Raw genomic sequence first — 24380 nt, 5'->3', positions numbered from 1 at the left:
TCCCCATGCACAATTAAATGGTGAAGAGAACGGGGGGAATGTGTGGAGAGCAGTGACATCTAGGAAGTGCTGAATGGAAAGTGAAAGTAATTGTCCAAGGCATAGCAAAGGGGCAGGCAATATTTGATTGACAGCTGAGATTTTTAAATGTGCTTACAACAGCTATGAATGCTTTAATAAATGACCCCTAATGTATTTTGACCCCTAATGTGCATTTTTACATAAATACTTGGCATGTTGGGGTTTTATTTCTTTCTTAGATGTTGGGGGATTAATGCACTAATACACCAGAAAACACAAAGGTTGCTAATATACAGAAAATGGTGTCAACCAAAAGTAATCTCTGAATCTAAGATTTTGAATGCCATTCAGAAGGGGTCCTCAACCACTTATGTGCCAAATACCTAATAACACGTGTGTAACAGAGAGGGTATGAATATTACTGTGTTTGCACATGCATCCATTCTCTTAATAGCAGACAACAGCACAACATCCTCTGCTGAACCAAGAAAAAAAACTGCACGTAAGTGGGTTAACACAGGTATGGATTAACAAATCTATGTATTGCTCTCACAATAGGCCAGATTAAATTCAGTAAGAAAAAGGTTTATCAGGTAAAATTCATTGACGAGATTACATTTGAGATGCAAATGTAATATATGTTTATCCCGTGAAAACTCTATGGGCAAAAACTAGAACTGAATTTGGAGAAAAGTTTTTTCTCCTTGAATCTCAACCATTAGTATTAACATGATAAACCATGAGAATTGAATCTGGCCCAATACCGGTTATGTCTGTGTGTACAGCTCAACTGCATGTACCCTATTTTATATATGTTGACATTCCGTATTATGGCAGCTAGCAAAAAAATATACTGTTAACATACCTTCCTGAGAATTCCACATCATGTGAAGTTTTTCTGAATTTTGTTTCATCATCCAGCCCATTAACTACATCATTGCAGTACCCCATTGATATTCCACAGCTAGAGTCCACCTTGAGGTATTCCTGATGACTTTCTGAGTTTTTCCGGTCTAAGAAATTGATATATACCTTGATTCGCTGCTGGATCATTGGAGTAAGTGGCATTTCAAAACTAAAGAAACTATCAGGTTCATAATAAAGTGTGTCAAGGGACTCCACACTATAATACAAGGATGTATTATCCAATATGTTCTCAAACTGGGAGCTGTACAAGTCAGTAGAATCTTCTGAACATCTTTTTGATTTAAGCACATCCTCATGCTTATCTTCAGTCATAATCCTAGGACTTAAATGAATACAGTTATACAACTGTAAAAATGTGTAATTAAACTATTTAAAAATTTGGAAGGAAGTTCATACTGTGAACTGTTCAAATGGCTGTGGACAATGCTTTTTGACATGGATCTTATTAACAGAAACATTTCTTGGTGTATGTTCTTGCATTGTAACATAAACATATTGAAATAAATAAAGGCACAGTAATTGAAAGAACAGTTGCAGTAACCCACATAAACAATACAATATTAGCTTCTAAACAAGTGACCAATAAATACATTTTATTATATAACACCCACTATAGACAGGGTACATTTTTTCAAATATAGTTAAGCTCTATATAAACAAACCCCTCCCTTTTCCATGTTCAAGCCTTTGTTAAGATGTGAGAAGCAGCAACTCAGAGGATTCATCTAGACTGGTAATCTGTAGTACAATTTTATAGGTGGCCATGCACAGCTCAGATGGTTATTCCAAAAGTTGATGAACCACCTATATTCAAATCATGCAGTGTACATATTTTTCAATTATTATAAATGTTAAATTGACTGAATAGTTAAAGATTAATGTGGTTCCCAGAATGGAACCCTACTAGGTTTTAAATGGCTAAAGCTTACCACTTGCAGTGCAAAAGTATTGACAAATTAGTTTGGTTTTGACTTCATATATTCATGCATTGAGACTAAACATTCTTAAAACCCCAAATCAGATGTGATTATAAAAAATAAGTCTCTGCCTCTGAGCATTGTAAGCATTTGTGGTGGTTGACAGACATACATAAAAGGGACAGGAGCATCACTTCTAGCACAAATCTCAAATGATCTAGTTATCAATAGTCTACCTTTTGGAACACTAGAACATTAGCCTAGTACTGTGCCTACTAACAATGCCATTGCCTTGTGCACTTTTTCATCTCCAATTTGTGCCTCCCAATTTGTGCCTTTTATGCACAGTACATTGCTGCGTCTCCTGACAGCTAATCGTTCTCTACACATCTTTTCCAATTATCCTCTGTGATTTTATTCAGCCGCACCCCCATTAGAATAAGGCTACACCTGTCCAAGAGGGCATGTATTCAGCTGGCTTTTTATGCAGGGATGTTAATAACAATTAACTACAGTCATATGAAAAAGTTTGAGAACCCCTCTAAGGCTGCATAATAATTTACTCCACTTTCAACAAAAATGATAACAGTGGTATGTCTTTCATTTTCCAGGAACATCTTAGTACTGGGGTGTTTTCTGAACAAAGATTTTTAGTGAAGCAGTATTCAGTTGAATGAAATTAAATCAAATGTGAAAAACTGGTTGTGCAAAAATTTGGGTACCCACGTAATTTTTCTAATTTGAATGCATGTAACTGATCAATACTGATTACTGACAACACCAAATTGGTTGAATTAGCTTATTAAACCTTGAACTTCATAGGCAGATGAGTCCAGTCATGAGAAAAGGTATTTAAGGTGACCAATTGCAAGTTGTGCTTCTGTTTAACTTTCCTTTGAAGAGTGACAGCATGGGATCATCAAAGCAACCCTCAAAAGATCTGACAACAAAGATTGTTCTGTATCATGGTTTAGGGGAAGGCTTCAAAAAGCTATCTCAGAGGTTTAAACTGTCAGTTTCAACTGTAAGGGAGGCAATCAGGAAATGGAAGGCCACAGACAAAGTTGCTGTAAAACCCAGGTCTGTCAGGCTTAGAAAAATAAATTGTGAGATTATGAGAATGTTTACAGACAACCAAAAGATCACCTCCAATCACCTCCACATCTTGCTGCAGATGGTGTATCTGTACATCGTTCTACAATTCAGTGCAATTTGCACAAAGAACATCTGTAATGCAGAGTGATGCGATAGAAGCCCTTTCTGCACTCACGCCACAAAGATGCTTGTTGTATGCAAAAGCTCATTTAGACAAGCCACAGTCATTTTGGAACAAAGCTTTTTGAACCAATGAGACAAAAATGTAGTTATTTGGTCATAATAAAAAGTGCTTTGCATGGAAGAAGAAGAACACTGCATTCCAAGAAAAACACTTGCTACCTACTGTCAAATTTGGTGGAGGTTCCATCATTCTGTGGGGCTGTGCGCTAGTTCAGGGACTGGGGCTTTTGTTAAAGTCGATGGTTGGATGAATTCAACCCAATATGAACAAATTCTTCAGGATAATGTTAAAGCATCAGTCACAAAGTTGAAGTTATGCAGGGGTTGGATATTCCAACAAGACAATGACCCTAAACACACTTTGAAACCTGCAAAAGCATTTATGCAATGGGAGAAGCACAATATTCTGGAATGGCCATTACAGTCCCCCGACGAATATCATGGAAAATCTATAGGATGATTTAAAGCAGGCTGTCCATGCTTGGCAGCCATCAAATTGAACTGAACTGGAGAGATTTTGTATAGACAAATGGTCAAAAATACCATCATGCAAAATCCAGACACTCATTAAAGGCTTTAGGAGGCGTCTAGAGGCTGTTACATTTTCAAAAGGAGGCTCAACTAAGTATTGATGTAATATCTCTGTTGGGGTGCCCAAATTTATGCGGCTGTGTAATTTTGTTATGATTCATATTGCAAATTTTATGTTAATCCAATAAACTTTATGTCACTGTTGAAATACTACTGTTTCCATAAGGCATGTTATATAATAAAAAGAAGTTGCTACTTTGAAAGCTCAGCCAAAGATAAACAAAACTCCAAAGAATTAAGAGGGGTTCCCAAAAGTTTTCATATGACTGTTTGTTGGCATCCAATGTGGTAAAACACCCATTAACCTATAAAAATATAAAATATATAAAGTCTAATATTTGTGTAGGAAATATACAAAGCCTACTTTCAAACAATATATTAAAAAAAAAAGCTATGACGAATAGGAAAATATAAATGCTGTACAGTAATCAGTGGTTTATCCTGTGGGACAGAGCCCACTGTTGTTCCTCTGCCTTACAAAGTTTCTGTTTTTTAGTAGTCAAAGCAATGATTTAAATTAGGAAATGCAAAGAGAAACAGAAACACTTGAAGCCAAAGTTTACTAAAAGGTAAGTAATGGTTATGATGCTACACAAAACTTGCATGTGATGTATTTTTTATTACATATAGGTATGTAACAAATGATATATTTTGTGATATTTAATAAATACAGTATATACGTATTGAACTGTGGTAGAATGACCACAGAGAAGTGTAAAAAGGTGTGTTTTGCCTTTAATATCTTATTTGTAGGAGTTGCAAGGGAGACGTGTCTTAACAGGGAATGGTGTCTCTGTTTAAATGATGTTGCTGTCTGGCCCTGGAAGCTATAGTGTTCTGAAAGGAACAGGCTATCCATTTCAGTGGTCCAGTTGCATGTTGGAGCTCACTTTCAACAGGAAGTCTATCATGTGGAAAAGTATTTAATCATACTTAAGTGTTAGGAAGGTCACCTGTCTGTGTTAAGATCTCCCAGAGGAGCTGGGGGTGCTGCCTGCACTGCAAGGAGCAAAGGGAGACATGACCAGGTGATTGAGTTTGAGTCTAAAGTGATTGAGGTGCTGCCTGAAAGTGAACCAGGCCAGAGGCTGGTGAGTTGATATCCCTGGAGGGGAGAGTCAGAAGGGTTTGTGGGAATATTTCAGAGTGTGGAAGCCACCCTGTATGGTGAGATCCCCAGAGTGGAGAAAAGTCATGAATGTGTGCTGTTAATACGCTAATGAACTGTGTTCCAGTGACTTTATGTTGGTAAAATCTGCCTGAATAAACCTGTGTTTTGCCTGAAGACTCTGTGTCCCTGTCTTTATGCTCCTCGTCCTCTACTTACCTGTCTACCATAGCCCAAAAAATTACATGTACAGGCAGCCATCTTGTCACAGGACACATATATATATATGTCATACCTCTGCAAAAGATGAACTGGCACTGGGTTCTCATTGCCATGGTCAGATTCCTTTAGAAAGACTTCATTGTCCACACCTTCATTCAGGCTTGACTCAGAACTACTCAATTGTCCATGAACAAAAGACGTCAAAGCACTTCCCTGTACCCCCCTAGTCCTTACTGAGGATGGAATGCAATTCCTTTTTCCTGAAGATACCAGTATTTGGGTATCAAGTTGCGTCTCATCTACTGATATATCCATATTTTTCTGTACCTTTGAAGATTCCATATTAACAAAAGCAGCATTTTCTTTAGACAGCAGCTTGTCTGGAGATTCAGTTAGATAGGGCATTAAATCTTCCTCTTCCTCAGCCTTTCTTGCAACAAGGATTCCATTTACTTCTTCCTCCATATGCATATTGTTCTTTAATATGGATGTAACTGGAACTGTATTATTTGTATGCACATTGGGGAAGTCTGTTATCTCTGTAATTTGTGAAAGTGAGGATTCTGACAGAGTCTCTTCTTCTGAGATTGCAGCCAATTCCCTCTCAACAAACAAATAAGATTTCCTTTCTGACGAGATGACAGGAACTGATGATAGTGATACCGATTCTTCAGCTTGGTCCAACTGCTTAGATGTGGCATTGTCCAGTCTATTTCCCACCTGCACAGAGGTACAGTTTAAAATGGAATGACCATCTGGAATAATGTGTGCATTGATCTCTCCACATGAGGGGTTAAGATCTAAAACACAGTTAGAGTCTGCAAATTCTGTTTTAGCTACATCCTTGAGTTTTTCTTCTGGACATAGTCTGTGCTCTTCTGTTAAACAGTCATTCTGCACAACTGGGCCACAAGGGGACAACTGCTCAGGTTCCTTCATGTTATTTAAACATTCTCCTGATTCTTCTACATACCTAAATGCAGTTCCAAATGTCTCAGGCTCTCTGTGCTCTGTTGTCCCATATTCAGGGAACTCATTTGTGACACTTGTGGTTTGAGGGAGTAATCTAGTATTTCCAGGATCATCTGTTTAAAAACAAAACGATATATTTCATTTTTACATTTGAAATATCCTTAAAAAAACATGATGTAAGTAAATTAAAATACTGCATGTTACTTTTCCTGGAGCTCGGTGTCCCAGATTTACAAATCAAAGTTAGGCTGGATTCCCTCTTTACCATGAGACCCTATTTACAAAAATATTTATCATATTGGCAAATATCCACAATAAGAGTATAAGTAAGTCGCAAAAATATAGGCGTCATTTACTAACACAGCTAAAAGTGCTGTAAAATTAAAGCAAATTAGCAAATAATGATGAGATTGAGTCCAAACATACTCCCTGCATTTCAGTATAGTTGCACCAGGGCACTATCTGCAAGGAGTTTGTATGTTATCCCTATGTCTGCATATGTCTCTTCTGGTTTTCTTCCACACTTCAAAAACCTACATGCAGAATTTTTGGATCCAAGTGTGTATTAATGTAATAGTTAGACTGTAAACTCCACTGAGGCAGGGACTGATGTAAATTTTGTATAATCTATGTAAAAAGCAGTAGAAATTGTTGGCACTATGAATAATAATAATGCTTCTAAAATTGTGTTTAGTGTTATAGATATTATTAGCCACTAGATGGAGCTCCCTGACTAATCTTAACATGCAAATACTTTTTTTCATGTACAGAGGACATATACAAAATATTTTTTATATGTTTTTCAGGGGACCAAATAAAAGTGATGTAGAATCTGGGAAAATGTAAACACGGAAATGTGTTATGTTATTTACTGATGGAACCACAAAAAAACAGTATAGAATGAGGGAAAACTTAAAATCAGGGTATGTAAAAGTGAGGTTTCACTGTAACAGTCATTTGACTTTGAAATAATCATTCTAAAAACCAAATACCTTTAAATGTAAAAAAAATGGAAGTAACGGAAGGAATAGGTATGGTATTACGGACAACATAAAAATGTGGTCTTAAACAGACCTATTAGAAAAAATACTGGAAATGAATCAAACAGAGCTGGGGAGCTTCTCTTTATTTTATTTATAACTACAGTAATTGTGTGCAGGCTTAAAACAGTCACTGTTAAATGTTTGCTATAAGTACTTTATGCTACTAAAACCTGTTAAATGCAATCCAACATCAATCAAATTTCTCACATTTCTGATTCCTGATCTGGCCCTTCCCCATCCCTTATGTTTCATACCCCCCTGCTCCTTCCCCCCCCCCCCCCTTCTCCTTTTAACATTTAACAGAGATATTTTGGGTAAAAAAACAAGAACGTACCAGTGCATTATACTCATTTAGATATAGAAGATTTGTGCTTAAAAAAGTAGTGTTTCATGCTGATTTATTGATTATTTCTGCAAAAACCCTAATAATCCCACCCTTTTCTTGCACTTTCTGCGCCCTGAATTCCCAGGCTGTGTAGGGGTCACTGCACTGTAGGACAGAAACCAGCAGCTAGCAGGACCTGATTGGGAACTGAAGCCTGTCTTTGCTTGTGTGATTGCAGGGCTTTGATTGGCTGTCCCCCTCCTACTGTGCTTCTGGCAGTGACTGTTAGGACACGCTCACTCCTCATTTGAAACAAGGACAGGGATCTAAAGGGTCTATTTTTAAAAGGGTGATTCACCTTTAAGGTAACTTTTATTATGTTATAGAACGACCAATTCTAAGCAACTTTTCAATTGGTTTTCATTATTTTTTTTTTTATATAGTTTTATAGTTATTTGTCTTTTTCTTCTGATTCTTTGCAGCATTCAAATGGGTGTCGCTGTCCCCTTCTAAAAAAACAAATGCTCTGTAAGGCTACAAATATATTGTTATTGCTACTTTGTATTGCTAATTTTTATTACTGTTCCTTCTATTCAGACTCTCTCTTATTCATATTCCAGTTTCTTATTCAAATCAATGCATGGTTGCTAGGGTAATTTGGGCCCTAGTTACCAGATTACTTAAAATGCAAATTGAAGAGTTGCTGAATAAAAAGCTAAATAATTCAAAAACCTTCAATAATGAAGAAATGAAAACAAAACAGAATATAACTCTCTACATCATACTAAAAGTTAACTCAACCCCCTTTAAAGATAATATACATTTTTAGCACCATGTAAAAGCAATGCCATATATTACTTATAATTGCCTACAAAATTGTTTTTTTTTTTTAATTTATCCTATATGTCTTCTTTAAGGTCTTGTGAGCAGAGCCCTAATTAAAACTTGTATCAGTTGTTGGTTGTATTTTAACACAAAGAGGTTTTCCAGATAATGCATACTTTAAATTTGCCAAAAAATAAATTAGACATTTAATAATCCCAATACGATTGTTGTTTTATTAGAGAAAAAATAAATAATTGTTTAAAAAATCTGAATTAATGGGTTAAATTAAAATTGCCTTCCCAACATTTCTGAAATAGAAAGAGGGACAAAAAGATTTGACAAAAGTTTGACCATGCCCATTTTTGTGGTCACACACCCCAATAGCCATGTTAATTTTAAAAAATTTGGCAGGTTTTGAAAATTTCAACATATTTCTGTGGTTTTTATGTGTTATTACTGTTTTGCTAATGAAGGTGAATTGTCTGTTAAGCTGCAAGTCACAGCTTCCCCAAGAGACCTGCTTATCTTAAATTGTTACAAAAGTGCACCTGCCATGTATTCTGGGCTCTCTGCCAAAAGCCAATTAAGTTCGAATTGTTGTATTTTTTCTGACTATTCTGTGCAGGAGATAAAAGAGAAAGTCGGGACATTTTAGCAACAACGGGTTGAACTGTCAAAATTGGGACTGTCCTATGAAAAATGGGACAGTTGGGAGGTATGATAATATGTTAGCAGTTTATTAAATATCTTTTAATAAGTATAAATATTATATGGAGCTGTACTCAGTTTGTGTGCAGGACATTCTCAGTAAGTGCAACTCAGGTTAATCCAGTACAGTCTATTGTTCTGAAAACTGGGGTGTTTGGGGACCACCCAAGGCCCACCACAACCCCAGTTGCTGAAATTCCCCCCTCCCCCTTGCCACCGCAACTCAATCCATCCACCCCCAAGCCAGGACAAACAGTGGGCCTAAGGTGGAAGAGCCAATGAGGGCTTTAGCACACTGGGATTTCTCCCAGTTTCCTGCTGACCCAGTCTGACCCTGACAGAATCCAGTGAGTTACAGGGGTCTTTTTAAATCATCCTTGATAATATAACCACTTACACTGTGAGTAAGGACCTGAGAGAGAGGCAGCCATGAATACTATCAATATACATCCCCAAAGAAGGTTTTGATTTTAATGCTAAACTATCTCATGGTACTTTAATATCTTCTGGAAGAATATCTAAGTATTATAGAACACTAGGCATTAAATTGCAGCAATGTCTTGGCAGAATTTGCCAGCAAGTCTGGTACCAACTCCACTACAACATTTATCTTTCTACCTTGTTAATAATATTGCCATCTAATAACATTTTTACTGGCTGGGACAATAAAATTCTTGACAGGTGGAAATCATACTGGTAACCAAGCTTGCTATCATTGTCTAAAATTGTTGCATTGCACCATATTGCTTATAAAGTGCCAACTTTCTGGAAGGCTGAATAAAGATATCTGTTCCAGACACATTTCTTCTTGCCTCCCCAGCAAGAGCATCAAGATCCCAACCCTGTTAAATGCAGTTTGATTTTAAGACATTGGCACATATGGTTCTTGTTCCCAAAGTTGCTATTACAGCATATATGAACAGCAATTACACAAGAAAATGCTGTTGTCCAAGTCTTAGGGGCAGATTTATTAAGGGTCGAATTGAAAATATGACTTCAAATTTTCGTTTGTTTTTTTTTTACGGTAGTTATGGTCAAAACTCAAAATCGGATTGTGAATTATCCAAACTCAATTCAAGTTTTAATTTGAATTTTGAGATTAATCACACTATCCCTTTAAAAACTTGAATTTGACTATTCACTACCTAAAACCTGCCGAATTCATGTATAAGTCAATGGGAGAGGTCCAGGGACAAATTTGGACATTAGTAGCCTTCCTGACATTTGAATTATATTTTGAGATAAAACTCAAATTGAGTTTAGCCAGATTCTAATCAGATCAAATTTTCGAGTTGGTAACATTTGTGCGAGTTTAAGATATTTTATCTTTTTATTAAATAACCCCCCAATCGAATTTAGAGTATATTCAAATTTAAAAAAAGTTTAAAAAAAAACTCACTTTAATTCGAAATTCGACCTTTAATAAATGTGCCTCATAATAAGTATTGAAGTATAAATGAGTATCCAGTTTGACAGATGCTACTTTCTTATGTACCTCTTAACCGCAGAGTGTCGGTGTAATAATAAAATGAAAAGTATTAGGTTTTTCCTATTTAATAAGTGTTTAAGCACTTTAGGAAAAAAGAAGACTTTCCAGTACTGATTTCTTCCATGTGCTGTTATAGAAGCAAAGAAGATTCCACCAGAGTCAGCTACACAGCCTCTCCTGTACCACACTGGTGCTGCTTTGGTGCAATGGATTGAGCCCTTTAAAATAAACTCCACCCATTCTGACAGTGTTTTCTCTGTGGGGGAGAAAAGAAGAAAGGAATCTGTCCTGGGTTTTCTTTGAGTATCCCTGATATCAGGAGGAGGATGTTGAACCAGAAAGCACCAGAAAGAGCAGGTAAGTGAAATGTGTGTCTGTTTCATCCATGCAGCAGAACACAGGCATTGTGTGAGACTCATGCTGACGTAGCATTTTATACGGATTCAGGGAAAGACAAAATGAAATCATCCATCGCTTCAGTTCTACGTGGAGCTTAGCAATAAATGAATAATGAACAGATTTTCTTTACAGTACCAAACTGAATTATTGACGGGGCAGAACTAGCAAATGTTCTACCCTAAAGGCACATTTTTAGAAACAAACCATAAATAGCCAGAAAAAGAATCCTGTTTACTGCCTGTAGATGAGGAGAGCGAAGACTATGTAAAGGATAACACAATTGTATATGTTGATAACAGAGATTACTTACAGTGACAATGGCAGCTGCAGCAGTTACCCATCGATCAATAAAGCTGCATGGATCGCCAGTTTATCGCTCCAATAAAGTAAGCTAAAAGGGGACAGGCTAATTCAGGCTCTGCTATTCTAGATAACTGGAAGCATACTAGTTTCAAATTTCCTGGCACAGTCTTGTGCAGCACTGCACACAGTGATGTAAATGGCAGCATTATGAGAATGAGGAGGGAGCTGCAGACTCATTCTATCCAACCTTACAGCAAAAATAATATCAGTATAAACGACTATGGTATTGTGCTACGCATCTTTTACACGTGTGGTGTATATGTTAAATGAATACTTGATAGACTTGTTCACTCATATTAGATACAGGTATAAGATCCGTTATCTGGAAACCCATTATCCAGAAAGTTCCGAATTACGGAAAGGCTGTCTCCCATAGGGGCAAATTTACTAAAGGGCAAAATGGCTAAAATTCGCCAGCGTGATGTCATTCCGTTACTTCGCTGATTTAATAACGGGCGCTGGCGTAAATTCGCTAGCGAAGTGGAGCTACTCTAGTGCTACTTCGCACCCTTACGCCAGACGAAGTTGCGCTATGGCGAAGGGACATAACTACGCTAATTCACTAACTTTCGCATTTTACCGAACGTTACCTCTTGCGCCAGACTTGCCTTCGCCACCTCAGACCAGGCAAAGTGCAATAGAGTAGATAGGGCTTGGTTCAAAACAAGTTGACATTTTTTTCTAAGTCCCAAAAAATGCTGGCATCATTTACTTTTTAAGGGTGATAGGCTGAAAAAGATTGTAAATTTTTTTGGGGGTACCCTCCTTCCCCCCTACATTTCCTAATATATGGCACCTAAACTATACAGTGGGCACATGTATAGGGCAAAATAACAACTCTATTTTATTTTATGAAGCTTTCCCAGGCTTGTGTAGTGTAATGTATTTGATGCTACATATACGTCCATTGTACTTTAACTTGGCGCCATATGCAAATTAGGCATCGCTATCGGAACTTTGCTTTGCTTGACGAATTAACGCTAGTGCAACTTCTCTACCTTTCGCCTCCCTGAGGGCAATTTCAGATTTAAGTGAATTAGCGGCGCCCTGGCGAAACTTCGAAGTGTGGCGAAGCCAACCCTGGCGCAACTAAGGTAAGTAAATTTGCCCCATAGACTCTATTATAACCAAATAATCCAATTTTTTTAAATTATTTCTTTTTTCTCTGTAACATAGTAACATGGTAAATTAGGTTGAAAAAAGACACACATCCATCAAGTTCAACCTTTTAACTTTTTTTTAACCTGCCTAACTGTCAGTTGATCCAGAGGAAGGGAAAAAAAAACATTTGAAGCCTCTCCAATTTGCCTCAGAGGGGGAAAAATTCCTTCCTGACTCCAAAATGGCAATCGGATCCCTGGATCAACTTATACTATGAGCTATCTTCCATAACCCTGTATTCTCTCACTTGCCAAAAAGTCATCCAACCCCTTCTTAAAGCTATCTATTGTATCAGCCTGTACAACTGATTCAGGGAGAGAATTCCACATCTTCACAACTCTCACTGTAAAAAACCCCTTCCGAATATTTAGGCGGAACCTCTTTTCTTCTGATCGGAATGGGTGACCTCGTGTCAGCTGGAAAGACCTACTGGTAAATAAAGCATTACAGAGATTATTATATGATACCCTTATATATTTATACATAGTTATCATATCACCCTCTAAGCGCCTCTTCTCCAGAGTGAACATCCCCAATTTGGCCAGTCTTTCCTCATAGCTAAGATTTCCTATACCTTTTACCAGCTTTGTTGCCCTTCTCTGTACCCTCTCTAATACAATAATGTCCTGTTTGAGTGATGGAGACCACAACTGTATGGCATATTCTAGATGGGGCCTTACTAGTGCTCTATGAAGTGGAAGAATGAGTGGAAGTCCGTGTGAGTTTTCTCTGCGGCTGCAGCCGACTCCAGCCGGGAGGCCCTGTGGGGATGTGGACCCTGGCCCAGTTGCACCCCCTACTCCCCTGGTAGTTACGCCCCTGGGCTGGTGTGAAACGGGGTAGACGACCTTTATGTAAAAAGGGAAGGTAAAACCAGGGATGCTTCGCCAATGAGGCAAACTTGCCTCAAAGAGCAGCGCCAGATAGGATACCAGGAGTGGCAAAAATCTGCTCTTAGTACCGTTTAAGAGCAGAATTTACGTTTTTTTAAGCAAGAAATTGCTTAAGCAATTGCGCTCTCCGCACTAGTGTTGCTGCCTCCTCCCCCCCCCCGACAGGTAAGCGGGTGAGGGGGGCGCATTGAAGAATGTGATTCTAGATGCTTACCTGCTACCCCAGGCTGGTACATTTTATCTTTCAAAAATGCAACTGCTGGGTTATTGTTTCCCATCTTTTTCCAGCCTTACAGCCTGTCAGACTTGGTCGAGTGCATATGTAGTACAGAACTATTTCTGTACTACACATGCACCCTCCTTGATCTTGCACAAGGGGGTACATGGGAAAGAAAAATAAATGTCAGTATGCTGCGAAGCTAACAGTACTCTGGGCTAGTGTGTCTTTTGAAGCAGATGATTCTGCTTTCAAGAGCAGGTACCTCCCTCTAATGTCTCCTACATTATGTAATTTCATCTATACTGGCGAAATGTTTGTCTGTATATGCCACACACAAAATCATCCTGCTGAAATATGCAGTTTACATATGCGAAAAGTAGAGGCTAAAGCCAAGCATTGTTGCTGAAATTGTGCATTTCACTCTGTAAAGTGCTGCAGGAGATAATGGTGCTATATAAAGGTACTAGATTGACTCGGGGAGCCTAAAAACTTGCCACCACCCAATGATTTTAGCTTTCCTTTTTCTTTAACTGTTATTAATATGTAAACAGTGGTATTTTTATTTTTTGTTTGTTTGTGGTTTTAGAGTTAGAACCAGATGAGATTTTACAATGCAAACCTGAAAGAGGCAAAAGTTACAGGACTTTCTTTTTAGAAACTATAAAAGATGAAAAAATAAAGCCAACTGAAAAGTTGCTACTAATGTAATTACATTTATAAGTAAACAACCCTTTTAACAAGTTTTAACATCACTAATGATAAAGAAAGTTTTCAGCAACACTGCCATGGTGCTTTTAGCAGTACAGTACTATATAACTAAACTATACAACTTTCCAGCTAAGGAATTTAGCAACCTAAAATAACATAGACAAATAATTCAAAAGTATAGGTAATGTGATAAAATGCACATAAATCATTAAGTTGTGATCCTGGTAGCTCGCATTACCATTTACTCTTCATACCACTGTTGGATAATACTTACATAGTTCGCTGACAGACCAAGATGGTATTAATGGGTAATATTGCCTCAAAATGAACTTTCAATATGTAATAGATGGACCTGTTCTAATTACATTGTCATTTGGCTTTTTTTTTTAGTTTTTTTTTTAATAATGAGTTTTCCCCTTATGACTTTTCAACCTGCAACCAAATATTATTTGTTGTCAGGGTCACCAATCTCGGCAACCTTAAAACATAGGGGAAATTCACAAAAGTCAAGAAATCATTTTTATGGAGTAATTAAGATGTTTTAATAAGTGTAAACAAATTCTCCATATTCACAAAAATAAATCTGTGCATGCTCCTGATGGAAATCCATGCTGGGAACAAGTTATGTGGCTGAAGCTTATTTGATGGCAACTTGAACTAAGGAGCAATATACAGGGCCCGGAGAACTGGAGACCTTAGAGTCAAGCAACTCTCAATCATGAGCGGGCAAAAAATAAAAAGATTAACTCAAACCAATAAATGGATGAGGAAGGAACCCATGCTAAATCTTCTTCCAACAAGAACCAATGAGGCTCACCAGAGTGCATGTACTGGGCAGTCACATTAGGTATGAATTTTAACACTGAACTGCGTTACATTAGCTTTAATTTCTATATATTATAATTAACTATATGTTTGACTATTAGTACATAAAAGGCTGTGGTAAATATTGTTGCAGAAACTACTGATGATATATTATAATTAACTATATGTTTGACTATTAGTACATAAAAGGCTGTGGTAAATATTGTTGCAGAAACTACTTATAATATACTGTATGTGCTTTGCCTTCACTGTTCACATTCAGTTGAAAGTTTCCTAGTGGTTAACACCCAATAACAAAAAGAAAAAAGTTTGAAGTTCATTCAAACAGAGATGAATTCAAATAACTCATCATATGATGTACATATGTCTGAACATTTACCACAAGAGAATAAATTAGCTATAGACACAGAAATGCAAATATGCAAATCAAATATACTTGCTAATTGTTATATGGCTGATACCATAAAGGTTCTGGTAATTTCGCTGTGAAACTGTTTGGTTATCTAAAACCCATCTTTGGGGATAAGAATCCCTCCAACAGCAGTCAAGCATGGTGTTTAATTTGGTCCAGTGTCAGACTGGGCCAGAAGAACACTGGGGAAATATAACAGTGGCCCCCGGCCTTCATGGCCCCCCCACCAGCCCAGACCTGCTCCCTTGATCGGGCGCCCCCTTCAAAAAACACTTGAGTTTGCTCAGGCACACAGAGGGAAGCCAGGAGCCCAAGTAACTGTGGCAGTTCCGGTGGGCCCCCATTGCTCCAGTCCGACCCTGACTGGACCTTGCCCAGGAAAGCCACACTACCACTAATACTTGACAGACTTCAGACATTTGGCTCACCTAGCAAGGCCAGCCCTACAGTGCAGGAATTGAACATAGGGAATTAACCTGAATCTATGACCCGCAAGTGTTCCTTCTGCTGAGAAACAAAATTCAGGAATATGCAGTATCCCAGCATAGGATGTAAAGGCAATCCCCTTAAAACTTTGAATTCTACAACGTAACTCCAGGCGGAGAATGGGAATGCTTACAGTAGTGTCCTGTAATGTACTGTTGCTCTGCAATGGTAAAACTGGCATGTTTGCTTCAGAAAAACTACTATAGTTGATATTAAAAAGCTGCTATGTAGCCATGTAGCCATAGGGCAACCTTTCAAGCTAAAAAAGGAGAAAATGCACAGGATACATAGCAGATTACAGATAAGCCACTATTATACTGGATATGGCTTATCTGTTATCTGCTATTTGCTATGTAACCTGTGCCTTTTAGGACAGACCAAATTATGGCTTTTACATAAATAGGGAGTATCTAACTAGATAACTTCCTCCTACTTCTTTTTTAAACCAGCAGACAATATTCATTCCCAACACAACTTTCTCTGTTGCACTTATATAGAAACCAGATATATATGGCTCCATTGCTGTTCCTAATTCTCTTCATCAGGTGCCTACAAATCATTCACCACAAGTTATTTTGTTCTCCCTCCTCCTACACACTATTACTCCAGAGAGAACCGAATTTTTTTATTCCCTTGTTCATTTCCATAACATTGGTGCTATTTGCTTTGCTGATTGATGTTTTTTCTACTATGAGCCTACCTGAAAATGAAAATTTAGAGGCTTTGTGAACTGCAGAATACCTTATCTGGGTTTCTTTTTGAATAGTTTAATTAGCTTTTAACATTACTTATTTCCAAACTAACACACAATTGTAATGTAATTTTTTAAGCACAACTGAATTTTTTATCGTTTGGATACATGCTTATATGCAAATTGCTGTTATGCCTTAAAGTGAAGCAGACAGCAATGATTCGAGGGTTCCGTTTTGTGCATCCAAGTGGTTGTCTGGTAAATTGTTTTGGAATTAATTGTCTGTGTTTATCATGGGATTGGGCTGTTAAAACATAGCAATCTGATTCTGATACCAGGAAAAAGACTTGAGTTAAAAACACCAGCCTATTGTAAAGCACTGACTAGATTTTGAAATAGCAAAAACAATTTCAAAAATAAAAAAACAACATTCTATAAACTGCACACACTTAACTGGGCATAAACCTAATTATAAAGCAAAATGACTGCAACTTGTCTAACACCAAAAAATATTAAATGCGTTTGTTTGAGTTTATTAGGAAAGGGGGCTTTTATGTAGTTCTTGTATTTCACTGATTTGCAGGGGCGCTGAAAAACTCACCTCAGGCAGTAGGGCCGAGCAAGTTACCAGGGGCAGCAAAAATCCACTTCTGGTACCTTTTAAGAGCCTTTTCTAGTGCAAGACAGCACTACTGATGTGCCCCCAGACCCCCCAAGGATGCAGGAAAAGGTAAATGCTGCAAGGACAGCATTGCAGGAGTCGCCTCAGATGGCTCCTGCATTAGAACTGGTCCTGCTCCAAGGATATAAACTCCCCAGTGCAAACAGAAAACTTGCCATTTCAACCATAGCAACAGATGCACTATTTATTATAGTATAATAAATATATATAATAGAATAATAATAATAATAATAGAATAGAATATAAATTATTTTGTCTCTATTAGCGAATAGGTCATTATGAATGGATTAAATAGTGATTTACTGCAATCCTAAAAAGGGAGACCTGAACTTTAATTACAAAGGGAGACCTGAACTTTAATTTCTGGCTTCTATAGTTGACATCTATCAACTCAAGTGTTACAAACGCCATGGAAAATATAACTTCATTGCATTAAACTGAACAAAAACAGATGGGGGATACTGTATATATCAAATATATGAAAATCTTCCCTACCTTTTTTAAAGATAAACAAATCATGTCATGGGTATTTGGTATAATATATATATATAATTTATACCCTTATGAAAATGTGCAAAAATTATTCTAATCAAGCAAGACTTTAGCATAGATATCAATTATAAGACTTTTCACCTTCCGTGACACCATTTTCTTTGGCAACTCAATGAAATTATAGAAATTTGTGCAAATTTACAAAAAACATATTAACGTTCAGTGATGTTTTTCACCTTCCATTATGCATGATTAAATAGCATCTCAAAATAAGTAAATCTTAATAATATTCTACCTTTTTCATAGAATTATTCCTAAAGGATGCTACTCCCTACAGAAGTCTACTTCATTCATCAGCTCTTTACAGTTCATCATTCACATAATTGTCCGCTCCAGTGGGGCTTCAAGGGACAAATGTCCCTAAGACATGCACACATACACACACAAACATAAATATATTATCATATAATGCATTCTCCATTTTATGCACAGATTGTATTAAATGGGACATTTTAACATATGCTTACCAATCTCTGGCACATTCTCATCAGCTGTGTTGATAGCTTGACCGAATAAGAATTCATACTTTGCTTTGGCAACATTTTGACAGTGTGCTGATGTGCTGCTAACCCAAACATATCTTTCCACCTATGAAAAAAGCAGATCAGTTAGATATATATGATATATTTATATCCATACAGAACAAAAGCAAATCCCCATTTACTAACAGGGCCCTCATAAGTAATGTGTGACACAAAGAAAGCTGTAATTGTATATGTTGGCAGACAACCAGTTGGTGCAAAACCTTCATATAAAGAGCTATTTGTTTCTTCTCATGTACTGCAGCCCACTACAGAATAAATTTTTTGGTTTGTATGTGATCAACATTAGGCCAATGGCTCACTCTGCATTTTTTTCATGAACATAGAAATGCAGGTAGAGAATTCGGCAATGAGTTATCCTCCACTACTTGTTGAGTGAGCACTGCATGCATCATACCTACCAACTGTCCAATTTTTAGAGGGACAGTCCCTATTTTGACAGCTAAAACCGCAGTCCCGGATTGTTAAGAGTTTCTCTTTGATCCCCTGCACTGAACAGCCAGAAAAAAAGATACAAAGTTTCTAAAACTTACCGTATATACTCGAGTATAAGCCGACCCGAGTATAAGCCGAGCTACCTAATTTTACCTACGAAAACTGGGAAAACTTATTGACTCGAGTATAAGCCTAGACACAACTACAGCCCTGTCTCCCAGCAGCGCACATTCCGCCAAAGTGACCCCCCCCCAGCGATCAACCGGACTTCTTTGCAAAGTTGATGGTGACAGAGAATTGCCAAACGGATTACTGTGTGCATTGTCCCACTGTCCCACTACCATGTGCAGAGGATGCTGTGTGATATTGCCATCACTGTTAATCTTTCGTATAACCAACAGAGGGCGCTGTGTGATATTGCCATCACTGTTAATCCTTCATATAACAAACAGAGTGCGCTGTGTGATATTGCAGTCACTGTTATTCTTTCATATAACCAACAGAGGGCGCTGTGTGATATTGCAGTCACTGTTATTCTTTCATATAACCAACAGAGGGCGCTGTGTGATATTGCAGTCACTGTTAATCTTTCATATAACCAACAGAGGGCACACTGTTATTCTTTCATATTACCAACAGATGGCGCGGTGTGATATTGCAGTCACTGTTATTCTTTCATATAACCAACAGAGGGCGCACTGTTACTCTTTCATATAACCAACAGAGGGCGCTGTGTGATATTGCAGTCTCTCCCAAAACGAACTGTTGGTATAGGAATGATTAAAAACGACTGGAATCTCAGCTACTGCCCACTGACTCGAGTATAAGCCGAGGTAGACTTTTTCAGCACATTTTGGATGCTGAAAAACTCGGCTTATACTCGAGTATATACGGTAATTGGCTTTGGCAGAGAGCCCAGAATATGCATCAGGTGCACTTGGATACTTTTGCAACAATTTAAGATAAGCAAAGAAACAATTGTAACAATTTAAGATAAACCGATCTCTTGGGGAAACTGTGACTTGCAGCTTAAAGGGCAATTCAACTTCATTAGAAAAACTGTAATAACACATAAAAACCATAGAAATTTGTTCAAACCTTCATAACCTGCCATTTTTTTTAAAATAAACATGGTAATCGGGGATGTGGCCACAAAAATGGGCATGGTCCCGGCAGGAGCGGCCCTATGCACCAGTGTGATATGTTCAGCCACTCCAATCGATATCTGTCCATGCCCTGATCAGATATCAGTAATATCTTGGCTCCACACATACATTTACATAGGAAAATAATCTGCTTTAATTACCTGTTTATGGCACACCTAAGGAAAGGGCTTTCTATGTTTGCTGGTATAGTCAAAGAACAATTCTACATTTAGCATTATAATGTGGCTACTGTGTTCATTTATTTGTTTATACAGGTATGGGATCTACTATCCAGAATGCCTGGGACGTGGGGTTTTCCAGATAACAGATCTTTCTGTAATTTGGTTCTTCATACCTTAAGTCCACTAGAAAATCATTTAAACATTAAATATACCCAAAAGGCTGGTTTTGCTTGCAACAGGGATTAATGATATATTAGTTTGGAGCAAATACAAGGTTCTGTTTTATTTTTACAGAGAAAAAGAAAATAATTTTTAAAAATTTGGATTATTTGGATTATTTTTAAAACTTACCTATATTTAGATATGTTTAGGTTTAGAGACAATAGTTAAATAAAAGTGAAAAATATTGGGTGTGATAAATATAAACAAAGGAAGCACTTGCTTTGAACAAACTAAAAGTGTCAGATGACATAACTTCCAATTTATTGTATACATTACTTAGATGCATTGGTGGCATAATATGGAAACAACTCGAAACTTCAATTCCGATTCAAACAGTAGCCATAAATCTTATGTTTTGCTTTCTGTCCACTGTGTATATATTGTTTGGAGGTCACAAATTACTTATTAAATTGTTGTGTCCCCAAAACATTTTCTCATTTCACTGGCTTTGCAAGGCAATCCATTGAAAACAAATCAGGCTTTTTAGTTCATAGTAGTTGAATATAAGAATGACACATCCTGTAATCACAGCACAGTCTGACAAGCACCTTTTGGGAATTACAAGCTGTTTCCAAATGCAAGGTCCATTCTGTGACAGGCTATGGTTAAACAAAATTTAAGGCCTTTAAAGGAAATGGTTTAACACACACCTTCAGCACTTCACTTTTATGGAGTGAACATTTAATAACACTTTTGGCAATTAGGTATATTGTTTGCACTTCAGCAGCTTTTACCTATCATGCAGAAATGGCTGCAATGTGACAGCTGTACAGATGAAAGTACAGATACAATGTTTGTTTCTACGTATTCATTTACCTCTTGAAATAAGCTTGCTATTTGTGGACCATCACACCAGCTAGACTTGTTTAGGGATCACCAGTGGAAAGCTTGCCAATTTTGAAAAGAAACTGTTCATAAGAATTAGAGATTGTTACACAGTTCACTGCCTTACTGATTCCACATGGTAAGTGAATGCATGTAGGTGGCATTTGTTCCAGAGTTGAATAGAACCACAGTCTGTACAACAGTGATGCACATTTTGAGGCATTAAAAGCGAATTTAAAAGTGAACTTCCCCTTTAGGCTGTAGGCGAAACCCTTTAGTTTAAATGAGAAAGTAAATTACAAACTAATTTACGTTAAAAGAATATACTGTAGCTGCTGTATCAGTTTCTATATGGAGCACCCATGTGCAGGTGAAGGTGTATCCCTCATTACTATTCAAGGTTATGTTTAAGGTCTGTTTTATGCCTGCCCAGTCCCAATGACATTCTGCTTAAGGCAAATCTGTACAACCAAAGTGGCCTCCTTAATAGCCAGTGGTGTCTGTGAGTTCGAAGTCCATATATCATGCTGTGTAAAACACTGGAGACAAACATCTGTTGATGTTGCCCATTGCAATCAATCAGATCTTTGCTTTTGCTTTCTAGGTGACTGTTGAAATCTAATTGCTGATTGGCTGCAGTGGGCAACATTACTAGTGATGGCTTTCTCTATTGTTTTACACAGTAATAAAAATATTTCCCTTTTTGTGGTTGAAAGTCAGGAAGGGGGGGGGGTAGCTGACAATGGGGGCAAACTGGGTGAGATAAAGACATTAAAGGGGACCCGTCACCCAAAATATTATTCCAAATCCTATTTTATAATATAAGTCAAGCAAAATGAACTTTAATTTTACACTGTAAAAATTATTTGAATCTTCTATCCTTGTATCTGGGAACTCATAATTATAGCAAGCAGACAGGAGCCATTTTGTGGACACTGTTATTAAGGCAAGCCTTGCATCATCTCAAAATCCTGTTTGTGCACCAGAATAGAGGACCTGATGTCCATCCCCATGCACTGGCTACACAATTAAATGGTTAAGAGAACTGGGGGAAAGTGGAGAGTGCAGTAACATCTAGGAAGTGCTGAATGGAAAGTGAAAGTAATTGCCTGCCCTACGTCTATGCCTAGGCATAGAGGAGGGGCAGGCAGTATTTGATTTTTAAATGAGCTTACAACAGCTATGAATGCTTAAATAAAAAAAAGAATTTACATTTCTTGCTTAATTTTAAAAGGACTTTTATTATACAGATTTTTATGTCTGGGTGACAGGTCCACTTTAAGGTGAGGGGGCTATGAAACGCAAGCATATGATTGGCTAACTGCTGCATTATTCAGAAGAGTCCTGTCTAGGTTTCAGACTTCTGAAATCTGAACAAGTAGTTTTGAAAAGGGCAACCCAAGCAAAAACCAGCTAAAAACTGGAAAGGCACCTAGGATAGGGGAAATGGCATTTGCATTGGGATGTTATATGTGGGGACTCTACAAAGGAAGTAAAAAGTGAGGTGAAAATGCAGTTTGGTGGTGTCCAACTTCTTTAATATAGTGGTTCAGTTATTCACTACTGTATATATTATAGATGATAGATAGATAAATAGATAGATAGCTCTTCATTTGAACAGCCTTGTTTTAAATGATTAATATTTCCAACAATGGAGTTTTGGAAGCATAAATAAAAAAGATGGTGACAAATTACTGAAATTGGTCCTAATGTCAAGTATAAATATTATTTCACATGATGACAAGCAGGCCTCAATGTACTGTAACACTTTTATTCAATTAACTCCTGATGCAATTTGTAAAAGCATTGACCACATGCTCAAATATAATTAGTGTTGGCCTGCACATTGCAGGCAGTCAGTGACACACAGGCCAAACTGAGTTTTCAACCTTTATTTGATTAATACAACACAACAAAACATTTAAACTGGAAAATGTTTCCAACTCTTCTAAACCACTTCCGAACATGTAGGGGTAGATTTATTATTAAAAAAATTTTATGGTCAAAACTCTGAAACTCGATTTGAGTTGTTTTGAAAAATTTGAATTCGATTTTTGAGATTTATTATACTCTGGCCCTTTAAGAATTAGAATTCGAGTATTCGCCACCTAAAACCTGCGGAATTGCTGTGTAAGTCAATGGTAGAAGTCCAAGGATCAATTTGGTGATGTTTGTCGCCTTCCTGACATTCGTGTTTTTCGGAGAAAAAATGTGAATTGATTTTTTTATTAATTCGAATCAAACTCAATTTGAGTTTTTGGATTGGTAAAATTTGACAATTTGGCCGAGTTTTAACAATTCGATTTTTTTAATAAATTTCCCCAAATCGAATTTCAAATTCATTCGAATTTAAGGGAGTTTAAAAAAACATGAATTCGAAATTCGACCCTTGATCAATGTGCATCCAGTGTCGGACTGGCCCACCAGGACACCAGGAAAAGTCCCTGTGGGCCAAAGTGTCAGTGGGCCCTCATGCTGCTAAACATTTGGACTATTTCATGGTCATTCCCTATTTCAATGAGAAAAAGAGGCTAAATAGATGGAATAATGGATTATAGTATGTAAAGAAAAGAGACAAGGAGAAAAGAGGTTGAGTGAGGAAATGGGCCCCTCGTCTAAAGTTTGTGGGTGGGCCCCTGGTCTAAGGTTTTTGGGTGCATCCCAGTGTTTCATCAATTAAACTTCTTGGTGTGCTGTTTAGAAAGCAATTTCATACATTATTTACAATCCTGCTAATGTCCCTGTAACCACAGTTACCTTACAAGTAATTGTCTTCAGATTTAGATTTCTTTTAGTTTAGCTATGGAAAAAACAATAGCCTTGGCTGCACACTTGGATTCACAGTAAGTGGCTTAATGTACAGCTAAATAAAGAATGGAATTTGCCTTCCTAGGAAGTGAAATTTTAAAGAAAGTACAAATATATTGCACTTAGGTATACTGTAATTCTCATTGATCTGCTGAAGGCACATAGGTAGAAGATGATTTAGTCAGTTAGGCAATGGTGAAAAAAATAATGATATATATTTAAGCTTCATAATGCAAAAAATAGCCTGCCTGCTTTAGAGATGATAGACAGTGGAAATGCATTATCTGCCTTGAATGAATTCACACTTTATAAATGGGTGCCTGCAAATGGACACATGACAACATATCTAACTTCCTGCTGTGCTCTACACAGTAGTTGCAGTAGATTCATAAAAAGAACATAA

At 37.3% G+C, this 24380-nt stretch overlaps 1 protein-coding gene across 2 annotated transcripts in view; it reads right to left on the bottom strand.

The window, feature by feature from the left end:
* The window catches only part of LOC108706824 (PH and SEC7 domain-containing protein 3), a 238960-nt gene that overhangs the window by 159097 nt on the left and 55483 nt on the right, over nucleotides 1-24380 (bottom strand). For both annotated transcript variants that reach the window (XM_018243559.2, XM_018243560.2), the window contains exons 2-4: nucleotides 18286-18406; nucleotides 5138-6149; nucleotides 887-1270 (exon numbers count right to left, since the gene is read on the bottom strand). In XM_018243559.2, the coding sequence (XP_018099048.1) occupies nucleotides 887-1270; nucleotides 5138-6149; nucleotides 18286-18406 (1517 nt within the window). The remainder of the gene's footprint in view (nucleotides 1-886; nucleotides 1271-5137; nucleotides 6150-18285; nucleotides 18407-24380) is intronic.

This window comes from Xenopus laevis, chromosome 1S, assembly GCF_017654675.1.
Source record: "Xenopus laevis strain J_2021 chromosome 1S, Xenopus_laevis_v10.1, whole genome shotgun sequence".
Lineage (NCBI taxonomy): Eukaryota > Metazoa > Chordata > Amphibia > Anura > Pipidae > Xenopus > Xenopus laevis.
The sequence above is the reverse complement of the archived record's forward strand: the minus strand, read 5'-3'. Positions and strand labels throughout refer to the sequence as shown.